This window comes from Oryx dammah, unplaced genomic scaffold, assembly GCF_014754425.2.
Source record: "Oryx dammah isolate SB20612 unplaced genomic scaffold, SCBI_Odam_1.1 HiC_scaffold_18, whole genome shotgun sequence".
In the NCBI taxonomy this organism is placed as follows: domain Eukaryota; kingdom Metazoa; phylum Chordata; class Mammalia; order Artiodactyla; family Bovidae; genus Oryx; species Oryx dammah.
The window spans coordinates 50,084,279-50,100,692 of record NW_024070202.1 but is presented as its reverse complement, the minus strand read 5'-3'; the positions used below and the strand labels follow the sequence as shown (position 1 = coordinate 50,100,692).

Genomic DNA, 16,414 nt, shown 5'->3' with positions numbered 1-16,414 from the left:
TAAAGTTACTTTAACTGCCTTTTCAGCTTGCTCTTTTTTCTCTTATTCTTAGGATTCAAATACACTAAATACATTGGGTCAGCTCACTATTCTTCATGATGATTTTTTGCTGTTGATTTTTTGGTGTCTATGACTTTTTCTGTGAGTTAGTTTTTAACAAGGATTGCCTTTTAAAAACTATTATTTTATTCAAGTATAGTTGATTTACAATGTTGTGTTAATTTCTGCTGCACAGCTAAGTGACTTGGTTATACATATGCTTGTATTCTTTTTCATGATGGTTTATCCCAGGATATTGAATATAGTTCACTGTACTATACAGTAGTACCTTTCTGTTTATCTATTCTGTATAAAATACTGTGCATCTTGCAGGGATTGCTTTTAGTCTGAGCGTCTGTGACATGGTTTCCCTGGTGGCTCAGATGGTAAAGAATCTCTTGCAATGCAGGAGACCTGGGTTCGATCCCTGGGTTGTGAAGATCCTTTGGAGAAGGGAGTGACTACCCACTCCAGTATTCATGCCTGGAGAATTCCATGACCCTGGAGGGCTACACAGTCCATGGGGTTACAGAGTCAGACACCACTGAGCGACTGACCCTTTCACTTTTTTCACTTTCTGTGACAGAACTGCAGAAGCATGGCTACACAATGTCCCACGTGCCTTTGCATGGTCCATCATTATTTACAGCACCAGACAGGTTGTATGTTCATTTCTCAAATTAGATTTCCTACTTCCCTCAGCAGAAAACCCAAATCTATATCTATGATTAGCATAATTCTGTGACCTGAACTTCTCATCAGTGAGTTTTTAATCCACATAGAATTCCAATGGATGGCAAGCACCTCCTGCCACTAATCCAATTGGAGGAGAAATGTTTATAGTCCCACTTCAGAAATGGGATAGCCCATCTTTATTTCTAGCAGTATACAAGTAGTTTCAGCCACTGTGAATCATAGCCTCTCAGCCCCAGAGTGTGTGGACTGGCAGGGATGTAGAGGTCAGAATCCCAGCCCCATCTGTGAAAGTTGGTCCTCCATTCTAATACTCCTATGAATCCTTTTTGGTCCAGTAATGCTCACCCCATGATTTCAATTTCCTGTGGTGCTTCTCTCTCCTAGATATTTCTTTCTCTTAGTTTTCAGCTGCATTTAAAATTGTTGTACTAAAAATGTGAGTTATTTTATTCAGTATTTCTACATATTTAGACCTAAACTGGGCATCTTTGTGCAGCAGGCAACCGCATTGACTGGATCTTAGCCTGCTGATTTTTCATCACGACTTCCTCTGTGATTATTGCTTCCCTTATCACATTATGATTCTTCACTTGGCTTAAAAATCCATACAATATTGTAAAGTAATTAGCCTCCAATTAAAATAAATAAATTTATATTTTAAAAAAATCCAACATTCCTCAGGTTTTCTTTAGTGTCCTACAGTAGGTAATTCTTAGAGATGGTGCTTCTGAGGTGTCCTTAGCTCCTGCCTCTCCAGGGGTCTAACTTCCTTTTCCCATTGCCCCATGATGTGTTCTTTCTCATCACCCCTCCTCAGTGTGAGACTTGTTCCATTTGGATACGGTGAGTGCTGCTTGGCTTGGGAAGTATTCTGTACCCACTTTTATGGGGGATGGGGGCTGAATTCTCTGGTAATATCTATACTTAGAGTACAAGTCCTGTGTGTAACTTCCAGTTTATTCCCTGTTTTTAGCAAGTTTCACATGGGTCACTCCATTCCTTTGAGGTGGCATCTTTCTCACTAGCTTGTTAGTTGTCTGATTTTCTGGAGAAGGACAAATACAACTCTGCCAACATTCCCTACACGGGTTCATCCTGATTCCGATGATACAACCTGGGAACACACCTTCCACCATGAATTGCTCCATTCACAATTTGTTTGGGTTTGGGGTTTTTTTTGTTTGTTTGTTTTTTTGTTTTGTGTATGTGTTGGGGGCGGAGCAGGATTGGCTGTATCATGGCAGCATGCAGAATTTCTCAGACCAGGGATCAAACCCATCCCTGCTTCAGGGAAGCACAGAGTCTTAACCACTGGACCACTAGGGAACTTCCTGTAGTTTGTTTTTATAACATAAGTAACTATTTCTTGATTTTAGGCTAGCAGTCAACCTAATTTCTGGAGTCCATTTCACAAGCTTTAGTGTTTTTATCCCAGTTCTTCTCATAAGTTAGCCCCAGGAAGCCATCTGGTAAACCTCTGGGGAACCCAAGTTTTCCTTTGGACTCACGTTGACAACAACATAGGTACCAGAACTTTCCTCTTTAGGAACCTCTTCCTCTGTTGACAACTGTTGAGATGGATCCGAGTCAATTTACTGACAATCTAACCCTGGTGAAGCAGCAGTGATTGAAAATATATAATACTCCTTCTAAAACACTAGACGGTGAAGCGCAGGGACAATACATACTCTTGATATATATCCTTGATAGAGTAAGGTCATATCAGAAATTCTCTTGCAGGTAATTCTGCTCATCTACTTGGTCCACTGTGGGAATAAGGAGCCTGTCTACAAAGGTCCATTGCATCTCTTAACCCTGTAGTGGCTTCCTGTACTCCAACCCATATGCAGAATCTGAGAATCTTTTTTTTTTTAAATGAAATTTGTGTTGTTAACCTGAAAAGATGTTAATGTGCAGCACCCACAGGAAGCATTTAGCAAGTGCCACAAATGTTCATGCACATGTTTCAATATCTTCACATAATGCTTTTACTATTTAAGGGAAAACATCACTACTACAAAAAAAGTTTCAATCTATTCTCAAATGATCACATTTACCAGAGTTCAAGACATGCAGGGCAATAGGTGAAATTGAGTTTTTAAATATCATTCCTACTAGTTGCACAAAGCTTGAATGTTGAGGTTTGGAAACATAAACTTGAAAAGCTTTTGATTTGGGTCTTTCTATTAGAGACTGCAAGGACAAGTGCACTCTGAAACTGTTATTTAAAAGAAAATATATTTATATTTGATTAAAGAAGAGTGTAAGTTAGAAATGCCAAAAAGTCTCTGAGAGGTTTTACTCCTGAAGGATCTAGTACTTTGTTTTTCTTCTAGAGTATTTTTGACATTATCTTTCAAGTTTCATTCAGTTTTCATTTCAATTCAATTGAAAGACAAAATCTTTCAAGTTTCATTCAAAATGCTTTTTCCTACATTGACCTGCCACTTTGTCCAGCACTATCTGTAGCATTCCATTTTTTCCTTGGCTCATAGGTTTATTAGTATCTTACTGACTCACTTCTAGTTTCTCTGTATCTCTGAATATATATGAAGGCCCATAGGAGAGGAACTGGATTGTAAAACTGCCAAATTGTTTTCACTTTGCTCTCTTCTTGTGGTTATCTCTGGCACCTGGCAACATCACTTGCACAAAAACACTCAAAAATTAGTTGCCAAATTAGTGCATTTGGAAATAGCAGACATTCTTGACACATTTGCAAACTGCTTGGTGAGGATTCCTATTTTTGAATTTTAAACAAAATTCCTATTTTTAAATTTAAGCACTCTGGTCCAGGTCATTAGATGATAAAATAAATAGGGATTTACCTTAAGTTCATCACTTGAGCTAGAGATAGAAACAAACTAGTCTACCTAGGAGAAATTTATGTACATTTTTGTTAATTTTCCCTATCTCCTTCAGATCAAACACTCTAGATTCTGAATGCCAATTTAAATGTCATTCAAATAATAATACTCTCTTTTCACACTAAATAAAAAATTAAGGTTCTGAGAATAATTAAAACATGTAGTATGATAAACCCTAAAGATAAAGAAATAAATACCATTTAGTTTCTTCTCTGCTCTCACTATCTCACACCGAGGCTTATCATGCTAGAGGAAAGGTGTTGTGATAGAGATCTATGTAAGATAACAAGGGGGTTGCTTAAATAGGAGTTCATAACTCAGTCTGGAAATAGGGAAGGGTCACCACGAGATCTGGTCCATGCCTTTGGAAAAGACAAGTAAGAATACAGTAAGTCCCCTACAAGTTCTGTTCCAAGACCATGTTCTTAAGTCTAATTTGTTCAGAAATCCAACAAAATTAGCCAACTAATACCATCAGCTACTGTAATGAATTTACAATGCTTTCACACAAATAATACACCAGAAACAAACACAAAAAATTAAAACAATTTTTTTCATCTTATATTCAGTACCTTGAAAAGTACAGTTGTGCAGGACACAGTTGGCATAAAGGGGCTGGCACCAAGTGAGCAGGCAAGAAGAGTTACTGACTGGAGCGGGGAGAGGAGGTGGAAGATGTAGAACCGAAGGATCATCAGCAATAGGAGATGGAGGGTAAGTTGCAACATGTGAACTCACATTCGCATCTTTGAAAGTTCCCAACAGGAAGGTTCATATGTAGGGGACTTACCGTAGTTAATTACTCCCTCCACTCACCGTGAAGGACTGGAGGCAAGAGCAGAAGGTATGGCAAAGCTAAGCATGGACCACAGAGTGAGGCCATTGGGATGAAGGGGGTACGAGGAAGGAAGGTGACTACAAGGTGGAGAAAACAGGATGTGCCAAGTCATAGAGGATGAAAGAGTCAGACACGGAGAGTTCAGAAAGGCCATCTGTGGCTGGAGCACAGAGGGTCCCATACGAACAAGATTAAGTATGGGCTTCATATGAAAACAGCGTCAATGTTCTCAAGGCTTAAAGTGGGAGGATTTAAAATTGACAGTTGACATAAAAAGATTTCAATTCTAGGAAAACCACCATGACATCAGCCTGGTAATAGAAGCAAATATGATTGGTGGGGGGGCGATGAAACAGGAGGTAATAGATAGAAGACTATTTTAGCCACCCAGGAGAGCTGGTCTAAAGACCTCAATGAAGGCAGAGACTAGAGGTACAGGGTAAAAGAGACAGGTTTGTGGAATACTTGGGGACTGTTATCAGTGAGACTTGGAGACCGACTCTTTGTCAAGGTGAGCAAGTGGGAGAAAATATAGAAATAAGTTTCAGGTTTGAGTGAGTGAATGATGTTTTTCACATGAATGAGAGATACAAAAGGAGGATCAGACCTGGAGGGAAAAATGTAGTTCAGGTTTTAGGATGACAAGGTGGAAAGAGAAGACTCATTACCACTATTGACAGTCAAATCCCCAGAAAACAAGTAATTCTGCAAAAGCCCTTGTGCATGATCGCGTTAGGTTTAAGTAATCACACCTTCTGGCTCAACCTTTCTCTGTGTGACTGGTAGTTTGTGAATAAATAAGGTTATTACGCTAAGGCTTTTTCTAGAGCCTTTCCTGGTGGTCCAGTGGTTGAGACTTTGCCTTCCAATGCAGAGGGCACAGGGTTTGATCCCTGGTTGGAAAGTGAAGATCTCATATGCCTCAGGGCCAAAAAACAAAAACATAAAACAGAAACAAATATTGTAACAAATTCAATAAAGACTTTTTTAAACGGTCCACATCAAAAAACTCTTTTTTTTTAAAAAAAAAAGGGCTTTTTCTAGCTAATTTGTGCTCTTCCTTCCACCCAACACACATTTTCTATGAAATCCCCATGAAGCAATATTAGATATGGTAGTTTTTGTGATCTTAGGCAAGTTCCTTAACCTCTCTGTAGTCTTTGTTGTTGTTTAGTTGCTAAGCCACATCTAACTCTTTGCAACCCAGTGGACTGTTGCCCACCAGCCTCCTCTGTCCATGGGATGTTCTGGGCAAGAATACTGGAGTGGGTTGCCATTTCCTTCTCCAGGGGACCTTCCTGACCCAGGGATCAAAACCGAGCCTCCTTCATTGGCAGGGGGATACTTAACCGCTGAGCCACCAGGGAAGCCACTCTGTAGTCTTTACTGGAGCTAATAACAGAGCCTATTCAATGACTGCTGTGTGGATTCAATGATTTAAAGGATATAAAATGCTTAAAACCATCTCCAGCTAATGGTGAGTATTCAATTATTGTTTTCTATTGTCGTGCAAAGATATAACTCTAAAATATTTTGATTAGCACACCTGTGTGGAAGTCCTGTCTACCTAAAACTTGCAAAACTGACTTTTCCCAAAAATTCCTATCTAGTTAAGAATTGAATGGAGATGGTAGAGAAAGAATGCAGGGAAATGGGAGTGGGCACGGAGAAGGGAGAAGAATTACATGACTGAAATGTTTTCAGATGATCAGTGCTGATATCCTTTTACACAAATGATTCAGTGATTAATCAACAAAAGAAAGAAGTAAAAATCTGATTACAGCCTCTGTAAGTAGGTCATCTTCATGCATGTGTGCGAAGTCACTTCAGTCGTGTCCAACTCTGTGTGACCCTATGGACTGTAGCCCACCAGGCTTATCTGTCCACGAGATTCTCCAGGCAAGAACACTGGAGTGGGATCTTCCTGACCCAGAGATTGAACCCACATCTCAGGCAGACGAGTTCTTTACCACTGCTGCTGCTGCTGCTGCTGCTGCTAAATCACTTCAGTTGTGTCTGACTCTCTGCGACCCCATAGATGGCAGCCCAACAGGCTCCCCCATCCCTGGGATTCTCCAGGCAAGAACACTGGAGTGGGTTGCCATTTCCTTCTCCAATGCGTCTTTACCACTAACACCATGATATTATCTGAGACAGATTACTGAGGCCATAGATAAGAAAAAAGATCATGAATAGTTATGACATGTTGTTATATATTAAATTCCTGTGGTTCTGGCCAAGATGGAGTGATGGAAACCAGATTAAACATACTACAATAACAACAATAACAAACTGACATGATACATGTAACAGTGGTTTTCAAGACATTGGATAAACATCAGGTAAAGAAGGGCAGTGATCAATGAGAGACAGGAAATAAAGGAGATGAACCCTCTGATTGCTTTAAATCACTGCCTTGTAAGTTTCTAGTGTGCCACAAAGGGAAGAGAACCCAGGTGGAACCAGGCACAGTCCCTGGGTTAAGGAGGCTGAGCTGAGAATGCAGGCAATGAGAATTTTTAGGGAGAGGTAACAGAAAAGAGAGAGCAAAGCAGAGAGAGAACTCCAAACACTTATATAACCACCTTCTCCTTGAATGTTCAGCTGAGTACCGATCTGTCTAGGGAAGGAAGAATGAGTATTAGAGGGTCAGTGGGAATTGTGCCATTGTTCACATAGAGTTGGGAATAGCACCTGTTCCCACCAGGCATACTGAAGAATTTAATAATTTATGGGACACTAGGTATAGAACTCAGCAAGTTCTTGCTTGAATAATGTGGAATAAATAACCCTAGATGTCATATTGCTCTGGACCTGCCTCAGATCTTAAAAACAACACCTTAATGAGGAACAAACTACCTCCCAGAAGGAAGTTCAAGAATACTTACAAAAATACAAAAACATCTAACATCCAACCAGGTGAAATTACAATGAATTCTAGTAGAGGGTAGGAAATAATAAAATTTACAGTGGATATAAATAAAAAACAGGGAAAATCAACATAACTTAAAGTTGATTCTTAGAAACGATAATAAAAATTAATCTTTAGCTAGACCAACAAAGAAAATAGGGGAGAAACACAAATACACAAAATCAGATATAAGAGTGAGAAAATTACCAAGCTTAAGAGAATACTATGAACAACAGTTCACTAATAAATTGGATAACTTAGGTTAAATGTGTAAATTCCTACCAACATAATCTTACATAAAATGATTCAAGGTGAAAGGGAAAATCTCCACAGATCTATAAGTAGAGAAATGAAATCACTAATCAAAGACCTGGCAAAGAAAAAGAATCTAGGATCAGATGACTTCAAAACTGAGTTCCAGCAAACATATAGAGATTTAATGCCAATCTTTCTCCAACTCTTCCAGAAAATAGAAGAGGTATACTTCCAAACTCATTTAATGAGGCTAGAAATACCCTGAAACCAAAGCCCTAAGTAAGAAGACAGTGGAGGAAAAGAACTGTCAGCCTAGAATCCCATGCCCAACAAAAGTATATTTTAAAAGAGAAATGAAATAGAAACTTCTAAAAAGATACCAATATACATTCGGAACTCCCTTTCTGTGGTCCACAACCAATCATTTTCCTGCTAATTCTTTCTAATTTTTGAAAAAATTTTCATGTAATTGTTTGCTTTTACTGATCCTGACTGCCAGATTCTTTACCATGTTCTAAACAAATTCTCTTTTATGAAGTTTTCAGTATGAGCTTCATCGCTGAAATTTTTATGTTGCTTATTCTTTAAAATGTGTCAGCCTATATTTTATCGTCTTCTGGACATTTTTAAAAAAATCATATCTTACCATCAAGTTTGAGCTCTGCTTTTTTGCTTCTGTTTTAGGAGCAATGACTTCAATAAAGAATATTTTTGAAAGTAGGAGTCTGCCAACATTTTTCTCCATGATTCTCTACCCAGAAAAGCTTACTTGTATTAATCACCTCAACAATCTCCCTTGCCTTCTGGTGAATTCAGCAAATAGAGAACATCACCAAAACATTGGAGGGGTGGAGAAGAATAAAATGATGGTATGTATTCCAATGGTTTATTTTCTACAGCTTTGCCATGGGATGATTGATTTATTGGCCTAAGGTCATAGCTTCTTTCAAAGCAGCTCACTCCACAGTTGGGCTTCCCTTGTGGGAAAGATTGAGGGCAGGAGGAGAAGGGGACGACAGAGGATGAGATGGTTGGATGGCATCACCAACTCGATGGACTTGGGTTTGGGTGGACTCCAGGAGTTGGTGAGGACAGGGAGGCCTGGCGGGCGTGCTGCGGTTCATGGAGTTGCAAAGAGTGAGTGACTGAACTGATCTGTGGCTCAGCTGGTAAAGAATCCTCCTACAATGCAGGAGACCTGGGTTGGATCCCTGGATTGGGAAGATCCCCTGGAGAAGGAAAAGGCTACCCACCCCAGTATTCTGGCCTGGAGAATTCCATGGACTGTATAGGCCATGGGGTCGCAAAGAGCCAGACACAACTGAGCAACTTTCACTTTTACTCCACAATACTCCTGTTTCCACTTTTTGGTCACCAGTAATTCGCTGTCATTTTGTCATTTTGGGCATAAGGATAGCAACAGCACTACTATTACTGGCCTTGGAGTGCCCTTGTGTTGGATTTCCCTGCATTGTATACACTTCTTTATAACTAGTCTCTCATCGTGTTATCCTTGAATTAGCCTAGTTTGTGTGGGACTTCATTTCCTGGGGGGAACTTGACAGGAAATGAATACTTGATCAGCTCACAGTACTTTGTCCAACTGATATCCCCTTTGTAAGCCTGAAGCACTAAAGGTTCTGGATTTAGTATAAACAAAGTGGGTAGAGAGTTTATCTTTGTTTTAGCTCCTTACAAATGAAGGAGTTAATAGTAACCTTTTATGCATAGTTTTATTGAAGACGTATTTGCTATCAAGTGGCAAAATAACTGCTTGAGAGAAAAAGAAAATTACTGGTAAATCAGCTAATCTGAAGATGTATCCTTGATCTGGTTAATATCTGAGATCTAGAGTACTCTTGATCTTAGTAGTTTTCACTCTGAAATATCAATATTTATCATCATCCAGATTGAGAGATACCAGCACACACCTCCATCTGACCGGATTTATGAGGTCATTGGTTTATTACTTGTTGGGTAAGCAGCTTCCACCCTGGGCTCATAGGACAGATGATTACTACTTGAGGACCAAATTTGCAATTCCCAGATCTCACAATATCCAACCTCTAGGGTCTGATTTCACATTTTTCTAACTTCAAGACCAGTTTAATTTTCAAGGTAGGCTTAAATATACACAATCAAATAAGACCCATTCCTTTGGTCTGAAGTGTGGAGCATATAAGAGATAATTACACACAAACATACTTATAAGCAGAGAAGGCAATGGCACCCCACTCCAGTACTCTTGCCTGGAAAATCCAATGGATGGAGGAGCCTGATAGGCTGCAATCCATGGAGTCGCTAAGAGTCGGACACGACTGAGCAAATTCACTTTCACTTTTCACTTTCATACATTGGAGAAAGAAGCAGCAACCCACTCCAGTGTTCTTGCTTGGAGAATCCCAGGGACAGGGGAGCCTGGTGGGCTGTCATCTATGGGGTTGCACAGAGTCAGACACAACTGAAGCAACTTAGCAGCAGCAGCAGCATACTTATAAGGCAATTTGACAAGGGCAAAAATAGATGGTCTGTACAAATATATTTGTTAGGTATCCGATGGTAATAACATATGCTTTTCTATATTATCTTGATAGTTACATTTCATTAAGATAATTTCACTAAAGAAAGAATGGTCTTATCCCTAAAAGAAAAACATTTTTACAGGGAATATTGTCATGACTAGAATAGTCTTCAGGAACAGTGGATTTCAGATTATTTTGATCTTACATCCTTATCAGTAAAAAAAAAAAATGTATATATCCTCATTAAGTAACATTTATACGTAGTTTATACCCATACATTGCTGATAAGTTCCTTTATGAATATCAGTACAATAAACTATATTTTAATATAAAATAAATAGAAATAAATTTCTACTACTACTCTTTTTTACATTCCACTAAATTATTATTGTACCCACTCCCACTCTGAAGACTACTGTTCAAAAGTAAATGCATTAAAAAAAAAAAAGATTGTTCCCATATAACAGGTTTATGATATTGACCTTACAGTATGGTAAACTTTAGGTACTGTACAATTTCTGTCTGGCACAGGGGGTACAATTTTCCCTCCTTTTCCAGTAATCTACTTGACTTTCTGTTTGATAGACCCAGTAGAAAATCTCAAGGAAATGAAAACTCAGAAGCCAATTTCAAGATGCATGTACGTTTATAATTCTTGGTGAACTTTTTTCATTTATCTCCAAAATCCAGAATGAGTGGGAAGGATTTTTGATAAGAGGGCAATGGAGCCAAGTCAGAACTTCCTGCCAGATTCTTCAGTGCCCTGGCATGAAGTTGTCTTGGCCAAGACTAAAGCCTCTGGCCAATTTACTAGAGAGGGAAGAAGTGGTAAGCCCTTTTTATGGAGTAAAATTATAAGCAAAGCAAAGCATAAGGACCTATCGATGTCTCTGTTTGATAAGTAGAATCTGAGTTGGTTGTCTTGGTTGTTTTATTGAGTTTAACTGACACGGACTGATTTTGTTTAATACTACCTGGTTATATATGGTGTCTTAAAGACGCTTCAGAATAGTCCCACAGCCTCAGAGGCATGGCTCTAATACAGTCTGCCAGCATGCCTAGACTAAGTCCAGTTGTTTTCCACCTTTTCCTATTTCTTTTCCTGCTTTATGGCTTCATGTCTCGGAAAGGGAGATCTGGGAGGTAATCTCAGCTTCCTGACTCTCTGTTATATCTTAATCAGAATCAAACCACAACAATGCCCCATCAATTCCGAAAGAATTTCCTCTGGGTCTCCTGACTTTCTGAGCTAATTTTTTCCTCCAAATATGGTAAAATATCAGTAATTTTCAAGATAGAGCCATTGCCAAGTTGACCATAAGTTGAATAAGTTAAGGCTTCTGTAGAGTCTTTATCTCTGGGTTCTCTGGAACTTGAAGAACATTCTAGGATCAAAGCTCAGTGAGATTAAATGCAAAGAGACTACATTGACAAAGCCAATAGCTGTGTATAGTGGAAGTAAATATTACAAGAAAAAAAGAGATAGGGGTTGAGTCTGGATGGTTGGGATCAACTTGTGTAGAGTTAAGGCAATTGAACATATTCAGTTAGTGAAGAACTAGTAACAGTTTGCTGAGAAGAGGGAAAAAAATCAATCCTCAGTACCTTTTTGTGAAAAACTCATTTTGGTGATGATTAAGAACAAGAATTTGAAAAATTTCGAAATTGTGGAAGCAGCTACTCAATGGAAACTATTTTATCATAACAGTGAGAAACTGATCACAAAGCAAGCAACATAGGCGTATTTAATGGATAACACCACCTACGAAACACAGCATATCCAGGCAACAGGCTGTAGTTAAAGCAACAAAAATTTCATTGTAAAGAACTAACTCAGAATTTTCTGTCTCTGAGTAATGTTGAATGAAGTGTATCCGGAAGGCATGATGGGGTATAAAACAAACCACTATTATGAGGAGGAAGAAGAAGCTCTTGATTTGAGCTCTGTACTCTTGATGGGTCCACATGTCTGGCCAAAGAGCCTTTACCAGTTGAACAATGACCCACATCTGTATCAGAAAGAGGGTCACAACTGTTGTCATCATAATGACAATCATAGAGTAGTTCAAGATAATAAACTCCTCACGTTTGAGGTCTTTGTAGAACTCAAAACATTGTTGTTCCGAGTAACTTGGATTGGTGCCATATTGTAAAAAAAATATTGGCAAAAAAATGACACTGCCCACCATCCAAATAACAATGCTTAAAACCACCACATGGTACTTTTGGAACTGAGTTTGGAGTTTCTTAAAATACATGAGCAATCGACTTATGATGATGGCCACATAGAAGACAAAGGTGAAATACATATGACCATATATTATGCCGCTAACCAATCGGCAGGTGAAGGATCCAAACTCCCAGACAACTAAGACATAATAGCTGAGGCGGAAGGGAAGGCTGAACAGGAGGATGGAGTGAAGCACGATGATGTTGAGAACAATCGAGGCGACGATTGATTGGCTGTTCCTTTTGAGCATCATATAAGACATCGCAATGGCCCCTGCAGCGCCTCCCAGCAAAACCACACTGTACAGTGATAGGAGAATTATCCTGCAGTGCCTGTCACAGCGACTCAGCTCTGTGTTTGAAGCGTTTGACAGGGTGGTCACGTTGCTCAGCTCCATCTTTCACCACAAAATGCTTAGGAGGCCATAAATCCTTAAATTAAAAGTTTTACAAAATTAGAGAGGATATATTAAAACTGCACAGCAACTGCCCATGAACTGAGTACCCAATAAATATTGTCAGAGACTCATCTTCATTACCCAAAAATACTGAAAAGACAGAGAGTGAAACAAAATGACAAAAATAAGATTGAATATAAAACTTGTCATTGGGCAGTCAGGCATTCTGTTCACGGATGTGTCTAAATTCACGTACCAGCACAGGGCTGAGGATAAGACATATTCTCTGGCATAAAATTTAAGGAAGGGCTAGAGACTCAGTCATCAAAATAAGTAACAGTCTAATGCAATATTTTTTAGAATCAAAACTAATGCAAAAAATCATGATGAACAAAATAAGTTTAAATGATAGTAGGGTCTGTATGTACCCAGCAAACATCCATATCAGATCTATAATATAAAGGCCATCCTTCCTATTGTCAGGAAATCCAGTCTGAGATACTGTAGAGATCATGTAAGTCACATGAAATTGTTGTAAGAAGATATATCAGACACTTGAAAATATTTTCTGTGAACAGCTTTGAGGAAGAAGTGGCCGATAAGATACATATTACCTTCACTCTTTTCTTCTTCCAAACTCTGAAACTTTCCTGGATTGGTGTGCTACATTTGGTAAAAAGTTGGGGTTTGAGGGTAAGTTCTGTTTAGCTTTCATTTAAGGTTTTCAGGTACTGGATGCATAAGGAGCAGTGATCGTATAACAGAAAGACAAGAATGCTTGGCAATGTGCTTTGCCATACCTAAGTGCCACTCAGTCATTTGTTAACTGGTAGAGCCTGCACAAGTCATGTGGCCTCACAGAACTCTAGCTATGAAATACAGAAGATCAGACTGCCTACAATAGCTCAGTTGGTAAAGAATCCGCCTGCAGTGCAGGAGACCCCAGGTCGATTTCTGGGTTGGGAAGATCTGCTGGAGAAGGGATAGGCTACCCACTCCAGTATTCTTGGGCTTCCCTTGTGGCTCAGCTGGTAAAGAATTCGCCTGCAATGTAGGACACCTGGGTTCTATCCACAGGTTGGAAAGATCCCCTGGAGAAGGGAAAGGCTACAGAGAACTCCGTGGACTGTATACTCCATGGGGTTGCAAAGAGTAGAACACGACTGACTTTCACTTCACATACTGCCTACATCACTGTAAAATTAAATGAGTCAGTGTGTTTGAGACAACTTTATATATATATATATATATAAAAGAACTACACAAAGTAATGATCCTTAAGGTGAAACAGCAAAGACAAAAAAGACATTATTTACCTTTTTCTCCTTACTCTACATAGGGGCAGATACATCGTTATGTTACATAAAATTGTTTTTGCATTATTAAGTATATAATAATAAACATTTGACAATTAAAAAAAAAACTTTTCAGATCTTTGATTAGATAGTATGAGACCCAGGCTTCAACAAGTCAAACTTTCCCATCTGGAATGATCTGTGTCCATTTTCCTCATGTATCTGCTCTCCATGTGGCCAGAAGAAGTTTGAGCATATGTTTCTGAGGGAGAAGTTATTCCACAGTAAATACTTTAATATCCTAGAATTTTTCTTCTGCTACCATGGAATCTTCTTAGAATAATTAAATCTGTGTTTGTGAAAACATTTACATTGGCCCTGTCAGGTTGACTGCCCTCAAACAAGATTTTATTGTAACTTAGAAATATAATTATATTTTGCATAACAATCTAAATTTTATGTGCTGAAATATGCATTCTAGCCAAGTACATATACATAAAATACATAATGCTTATATACTTTTTGTGTGAAACAAAATAGTTTTATGTGACTTATGAAAAACAAATACAAAACTACTAAAATTTTAAAGAGTTGGTAGTCCTGCAGTCTAAGGAGACAAGATGTAAGTTTAAAATGACTTTAAAGCAAGGAAAACTTAAATAATCTATCAAGTCCAACCAGTTTAAGTGGTTTTTATATGCTTAACACTGAAGTTGCCTCTTTAATTGCAAATATGGGAATGAGATCTAGTTTGTAAGAATGTTATGAGAAATAAGAAAGATTCCATGTCTAAAGAGCCAACAAATTCCCTGACATGGACTTGGTCTTAAAAGTCTCAATGCTACTTTTCCTTCTACAGTGTATACAAAGATATATCATAAACATAAAATTCCACCCTTTGGAAGTTATCTCTCAGAATCACCCTATAAATATTCAAGTGCATTGGGATAAATTTTTAGCAAAGAGGGGAGTTGGATCATCCCCTTTCCTTTATCTTAGGACCTTACCCTTAGGACCGCCAACCCCAGGAAATTTCTAAATATTTCTTTGCTTGTAAAAACCAACCACTGAGATTTCTAGCTCTGTTTCACATGCAGAAACCATTAAATGACCACCCAAACTACTCACTTGTTCTTTTCCTCTTATGATTTTCTGCTGGTGGAAGACTCAAGACAACCTGGTCATTTGTTGGTGATCTACATCAGAGCAGGTAATAAGAACTGTTTTCTAGAATCAAGTCTTCACTAACAATAGTCAAGGGAAGTCAGGGGATGAGTAATGAACTGGTAAAGAGCTCAAGCTTTAGACTGAGAACTTCCGAAGTTACACAGTCAGATGGAGGGTCCAGATAAAGCATCTGGGCCACCAACAGATGTTTATCTCTAAAGCTAGTGGTGAGACAGACTCAAATCATTCTTCTTAACTTAGGACTTTCATTTTCACTATCCATTATGTCTTTGCAGTAACTTTTCTTATTAGCATGAAAATTTTAGAGCTTTTTTCAACCCCAGTGCTGTTCCCTATTGCACTTATTATACCTAACGTTTTATATTCAGTACAAGAATGATGGAGAGGAGTCTTCCTATGAGACTTTCATATTCTCAGCAATAAGCTCAAAATATTTATCTCTCTGGTGTTCAGTTTCCAAAGACTCCCTTCTCTCAATAACTGCCATTTGGAGATATGACCCCTTTGGAGCTTGACCATCTGATGATGTAACTTCCACAAGAGGGCTCGTTTTGTTTTTCTCAAAAGTCTTAAATATTCTTCCATCAGTCTTCTTGCTTCCTGTTCTAACTGCATAGTCATCTTTAGCTGTCTTAAGGTCTCAAAGCGTAATTTTAAGGAAATTGGGTTTAGTACCCTTAAAGATGAAAGAAACCACCATGCCTTCAATACTCACAGGCAAATGCAGCCCCAAATCATATTACTAATGTTCAGCTACAGGTATTTAAAAGGCCCCAAACTCTATAACCTTTAAAGCAAACTCATTATGACCTACATTTCAGTAACAACTGATAAAATTTTCATTCACTTTGGAAAGAATGAATATCATCACCACCTATGCCATCTGCTAGACGATCACCCAACAGTGTTTGTAGCCACAGAAATATAAAACAATAGAATCTAACAACTGATAAAATTTTCATTCACTTTGGAAAGAATGAATATCATCACCACCTATGTCGTCTGCTAGATGATCACCCAACAGTGTTTGTAGCCACAGAGATATAAAACAATAGAATCTAAACATAATAGAGTCATGTGCTTGATTATTCCAAGAAAAACAGTAAAAGATGAGATTTCTAGCTCTTACAGTCAAAAGCAGATCTGTACCAATTCAACTCAGTTAGAAAGATTTCT

The 16,414-nt window shown here is 38.5% G+C and overlaps 1 protein-coding gene across 1 annotated transcript; it reads right to left on the bottom strand.

Annotated features, from left to right (window-relative positions):
• Positions 1-11,070: 11,070 nt before the first annotated feature.
• LOC120878197 (probable G-protein coupled receptor 141) lies at positions 11,071-15,359 on the bottom strand. The gene is made up of 2 exons (XM_040260862.1): positions 15,179-15,359; positions 11,071-12,789 (listed from the first exon to the last, which is right to left on the bottom strand). Exon 2 carries the CDS (start codon positions 12,753-12,755, stop codon positions 11,874-11,876), a length of 882 nt encoding a protein of 293 aa, XP_040116796.1. The 5' UTR covers positions 12,756-12,789; positions 15,179-15,359; the 3' UTR covers positions 11,071-11,873.
• Between the last annotated feature and the right edge of the window lie 1,055 nt (positions 15,360-16,414).